This window comes from Pinus tabuliformis, chromosome 4_1 (assembly GCF_031772625.1).
Source record: "Pinus tabuliformis cultivar Carrire ecotype Pingquan chromosome 4_1, CPIR1, whole genome shotgun sequence".
NCBI lineage: Eukaryota > Viridiplantae > Streptophyta > Pinopsida > Pinales > Pinaceae > Pinus > Pinus tabuliformis.
The window spans coordinates 364198570-364204411 of NC_142303.1; the positions used below are offsets into that span (position 1 = coordinate 364198570).

At 40.4% G+C, this 5842-nt stretch overlaps 1 protein-coding gene across 1 annotated transcript; it reads left to right on the top strand.

Moving 5' to 3' along the window:
* The first annotated feature begins 2716 nt into the window (after positions 1 to 2716).
* Positions 2717 to 5530, top strand: LOC149175828 (putative disease resistance protein RGA4). The gene has a single exon (XM_089421257.1). It carries the CDS (start codon positions 2717 to 2719, stop codon positions 5528 to 5530), a length of 2814 nt encoding a protein of 937 aa, XP_089277383.1.
* Positions 5531 to 5842: the final 312 nt, after the last annotated feature.

Consider the following 5842-nt stretch of genomic DNA (forward strand, 5'->3'; position numbering starts at 1 on the left):
CAACGTTCAAAATTAGATCCAAAGTCGAAATGTTATATCTTTGTTGGGTATGACTATGCAGTGAAAGGATATAGGTTGTGGGATCCTACATTGCGGAAGATAGTCATTAGTAGAGATGTAACGTTTGATGAATCCTCTTTGTTAAAATCAAATGTTGAAAAAATTGAACAGGAACAGGTATCGCCGAGTCAACGAGTTCAGTTGGAGGCTAGATCTTTCAGTGACAGTCGAAAGGAAGGAGAGACTTCTGGAGAACAAGGTGTTGAAGACACAAAGGAAGCCGTTGAAGCTTCTGAACCAGTGCAAGTTTCTGAACCAGTTCAGCAACCAGTCACTCTGAGAAGGTCTACAAGGGAAAGGAAAACTCCCAAAAGGTATGAAGATTCTGCTTCATTTTTTGCTTTGGTTACTGAAGATGGGGAACCGTATTGTTATCAGGAAGCGATAGATGATGCAGATAGCGAGAAATGGAAAAAGGCTATGGAAGAAGAAATGGACTCCTTAGCCAAGAACAATACCTGGGATCTTGTAGAGCTTCCTGAAGGGAGAAGTGTTGTTGGATGTAAATGGGTCTTCAAGCTGAAACGGAAAGTTGATGGTAGTATCGAAAGATATAAGGCGAGACTGGTAGCAAAAGGGTATTCTCAGGTTGAAGGTATAGACTTTCATGAGATTTTTTCTCCAGTTGTAAAACTTGTTTCTATACGTACTGTGTTGGCACTAACTGCATTGCTTAATCTTGAGTTAGAACAGTTAGATGTTAAAACAGCTTTTCTACATGGTGATTTGAACGAAGAGATATATATGGAACAACCAGAAGGTTTTGTACGAGGTCGCAGCAGAAGATTAGTTTGCAAGCTCAGGAAATCATTGTATGGTCTGAGGCAGTCTCCCAGACAATGGTACAAGAAGTTTGATTCCTTCATGGTGAGCCAGAACTTTATAAGAAGTGAGTATGATCATTGTGTGTACTTCAAAAGTTTCAATGGCATATTCATTATCTTAGCTTTGTATGTTGACGATATGCTTATTGCAAGCAAAAGCATGGAAGAGATCAACAGGTTAAAGGCTCAACTCTCTAGGGCGTTTGATATGAAGGATCTTGGAGCAGCAAAACATATCTTGGGCATGGAGATACACAGAGACAGGAAAAATGGTAAGCTTTGGTTATCACAACAGAAGTATGTGGAGAAGGTACTTGAAAAGTTCTCTATGAATAATGTGAAACCTGTTAATGTTCCCCTAGCTTCCCATTTTAAGCTTTCTTCGGTTTTGAGTCCTAGAGCTGATGAAGAAAAGCAGTATATGTCTCATGTACCATATGCAAATGCGGTAGGCAACTTAATGTATGCGATGGTATCTACAAGACCTGACATTTCACATGCAGTTGGAGTTGTCAGCAGGTTCATGGCAAATCCAGGTAAAGAACATTGGCAAGCAGTGAAATGGGTGCTTCGATATCTAAGAGGCACAAGAGATCATTGCATCGTCTTTAATGGTAGTGAAGGATCAGTCTGCGGATATGTCGATGCTGACTATGCAGGTGATTTGGACAAAAGAAGATCTACTACAGGTTACGTCTTTACTCTTGCAGGTGGAGCAATTAGTTGGATGTCAAAGCTTCAAGACACGGTTGCATTGTCCACTACCGAAGCTGAATATATAGCTGCTTCAGATGCCAGTAAAGAAGCAATCTGGTTAAAGGGTTTGCTCGATGAAATTGGAAGAACGCAGGAGAAAGTGAGTGTACTTTGTGACAGTCAAAGTGCTATTCACTTGGCCACAAACCCTGCCTATCACAGCAGAACCAAGCACATTGATGTGAGATATCATTTTCTGAGACATGTGATCGATGGTGGAAAAGTAGCTCTTAAAAAGGTCCATACACGAGAAAATTGTGCAGACATATTCACAAAGCCAATTACAATAGAGAAGTTGCGGTGGTGTTTAGCTTCTCTTGGCTTGCAGGAAAGATGATGAATGGGAAAATTGTTGTCAAGGTGGAGTTTGTTAGTTTGACAACGAATTTGGGTAAATGTAGTTAAACAGTTTTGTAACGAATAGTTGGTTATGTAACTATAGTTAGTCATATAAAACTATCATGTAGCGACGGAGAATTTGGTAGATAAAACATTCAGTTTATATTTCAGTTTCTTATCTTGGTTATTCATCTTTGAGTTTCCTGTTTTCTTCATTATTTCACTTCTTCAACCAACAGTGATCAATAAAAATATCCGAGTGTGATTTATTGTGTGTAAATATTTATACCTCTGGTGATCAATAAAAATATCCTAAGTGTGATTTATTGTGTGCAATCACTGCACTCTCTATTTTCTATCAACACACAAGATGCTGTTTATTGCGAATAAAGTTATTCTCCCTTGGGTCACTGAGGCAGACAAAGCGGATATGATTCCAAAGACTGAGGTAGCCCAGAACCGTAAGCTTAAAGTGAAAATTCCTGAAGCGAAGGGTGAGTACGTTATCCTTTACCTTCGAAGGAAGGTAGGTAGCGAAAGGTTACCCAGCCTTATAATCTCCGGCGATGGCATCATCTCAGTTGATATCGGACGCTGGTGGGCTGATCCAGAGTGAAGAAGTTGCGTTAGCCGGTGCAGGTATTACACTATTGGTTTGTTTGCAGGAGGTGTTAGTTTTCTTGTTCTTTGTTCATAGAGTGAGGATTCGTGAAGGAACGAAAGAAAGGTGAGGAAACATGGCAGGATTGGGGTTGGACACGCTGACTGATAAACTGAGCGCCATCGTCGCTGACAAGGTCCAGCAAGAGGTATCGGTGGCTATCAATTTCAAAGCGGATTTTGAATCCATACGTGAGGACGTTATTGCTGTTAAATCCGTGTTGAATGACGTGGGGGACGAGAGCAGCTCCGCTTCAGTCAACATATGGTTGAAAAAGCTTGGGGAGTTTGCCAGGGATGCTCAGGACATTGTAAGGCAATGCGAGGAGAACAAGAAGGAGCGTGGCAACCACTTTTTCTGTTCTCCATTTTTCAACTATAGGATGGGTCGACGTATTAGGAAATTAAAGGAGAGAATCAGGGCCATACATGAGACTGGCAACAAATATATGAATTTGGTCAGTCAGATAAAGTCCACTCATGAAAGTGTTCATGGAAATAATTCAGAGGAGGAATATAATTCAGAAGACGAGAGAAATAAAGACAGCTCGTTTCCCTCTGAAAATCAAACTGTGGGCATGCAAAAGGACATTGACATCATCAAAGAAAAGATATTGGAGGAAGACAGTGAAAAAGTATCGGGGAAAGACAAATGCAACCCTCGAGTCATTGCCGTTGTGAGCATGGCAGGGCTAGGCAAGACTCTTCTAGTCCATCATGTGATCCAAAACGAAAAGGTCAAAAACCGTTTCGACCATATCGTTTGGCTTTCAGTAGGGCAGAAATTCAAGGTCAGAAAGCTGCTCCTTCAGGTGGCTAAGAAGATACAGCTTCCACAAAATGCGCGGGAGAACGTGGATGAGCTCAAAGGAAGGATTCATAGCCATTTGCAGGGAAAATGTTGTCTATTTGTTCTTGACGACGTGTGGCATGAAGGCATCAAAACAGATACGTTGGAACGGATTGGGTTGACCCAGAGGACCAGCCAGGAAATTAATAATGATAAGATTGTAGTAACAACCCGTGACAACCGAGTTTCAGATGTGATGAGGGCTAATTATACGCATCGTATGAATTGTTTATCAGATGAGAACAGCTTGCAATTATTCTGCATACATGCATTCAATGAAAGGAAACTCCCAAAGGAGCTGGAGGATTTCCGCGAAGTAATTTTAGAGAAATGTTCGAGGGTGCCGTTAGCCATCAAAGCCATAGCAACAGCCATTGAAGGCCAGAACATGATTCCTAATGACTGGCGAGCCGCCTTTAATCGTCTAGATGGAGAGAAAGTTATGAACGCCCAGGTTATGCCTACTCTGAGGTCAAGTTACCAAGCTTTGCCTAACAATCTCAAGTATTGTTTTCGTTACTTTTCATTATTTCCTCCAAATACTCCAATAAAATCAGAATATTTAGTGCATGCATGGATCGCTGAAGAATTAGCCTCTGTAGATCCTCACCGAGATGATGCATACGATGGACCAAGCACTTGCATAGCCGAATTATTTAATCAATGTGTGATCCAAGTTTCCCCAGGTGGTTGGAATGGTCGTGTAAAATACTCTGAAATGCAGGATTTATTTCATCATTTAGCTGTTTGTGAATCTCTAAAGGAAGTTAGATGCTTGATAAAGCCCGCAAAGGAATTGAGAAAATTACCCGTGCGTGCTGAATGCCAGGGCGCACAAAGAATTTCATTGAATCGAAACCATTTATCCGGCACAATTGATAAGGCCATGGTTGTCCAATGTCGAAGGCTCCGCACTTTATTGCTACATGAGAACACAAATCTTGCATCAATTTCTTCAAACCTTTTCAACAATCTGAGAAACCTGGCTGTTTTAGATTTAAGTGACACTGGGATAAAGTCATTACCCAGCTCTATTGGAAATTTAGAGGGTTTGAAGTTCCTAAAATTGTCCCGCACAAATATAGTGAAGCTGCTTAAATCCATGTCTCGTCTCCAAAGCCTCCAGTATCTTGATGTTAGTGAGTGCATGCATCTTCAGAGGTTGCACTCAGGGATAGGTGACCACAAATCTATGCTATATCTGAGTGTGAAGCGCTGCAAAAAATTGGAAATGTTGCCTGCTGGAATATCAGAGCTCCGCTATTTACGGACTTTGAAGTTGAAAGGTGTTGTATTGAACGGAGAAGACACAGACTATGTTTTTCACTTCAGGGATTTCAAATCGTTGACCCTCCTACAACACCTATCGGTCACATTTAACCATGAAGCAATATCATCACCATCAAATTTTCTTAACCTGTGGATGTGGCAAGACATGATAAAGATGCGGGCCTTCTCCTTAGAGTATGTTCCTTTATTCGATGAGCGCTGCACTGTGCCAATGGATTTGGCTTTCATGAAACATCTGGAAATACTTCGTCTTCACAAATGCAAGATGCCCCCGCCCCAAAAGATGGTTCAACTTCAGAACCTTATGGTATTGGTGGTAGATACCGATGACTGCTTCAGTGAAAATCATTATAGAGACTTGGAAAGGATTCCTCATCTGAAAAAGCTACGCTTGTCAAATAATGGAAAGTGTGATGCGCTTCCAGCAGCTTTTGGAGGACCCCATGCATTTCCTCAACTCGAAACGTTCATTATTCAAAAATTTTGTTGTTTGAGATGTTTTCCTTCCTTACATCAGAAAGCAATGCCAAGTTTGAAGCATCTACAGATCGAAAATTGCAAAAGTCTCAATAGTATTCCTGCAGAACTAGCGAGAGAACTAGCGAGAAGGACTAGTCTTGAACTAGATTTGGATAGCCACCTGCAAGAGGAACTCAGGAAAGGTCAGCTGAAGACTAGTCTTGAATCAGACGAAGATGTCTTTGAAGAAGCCATGTCAGAGCTACCAGCATCAGACAATTACAATAAGTAGAATGAGGATGAGTTAGGCCGCAGCCGTGGCTGGCTATCAATCTCCTGTAAAAGGTTATAATAATTCTACCCATTTAGAATAGATTAGAATAATTTTATATTGTAAGAAAATAGAATAATTTTTAGTAAATCATATAGTAAAGTAGAATAATCTAACCTGAATCGGTGATGTTGGTAACCATCTTTCCCAATAATAATAGAATAAAATAAATGGTGAAGTAATTCAGGTTAATGTTGGAATTTTATTTAGTTCTGTTTTATAGTTTATGATTTATTTATTGATGAAAAGAATTAATATTGAACATTTAAAGGT

What these genes read in the sequence shown, in the direction of transcription:
- LOC149175828 (XM_089421257.1), top strand. Translation starts at nt 2,717, where the DNA reads ATGGCAGGATTGGGGTTGGACACGCTGACTGATAAACTGAGCGCCATC.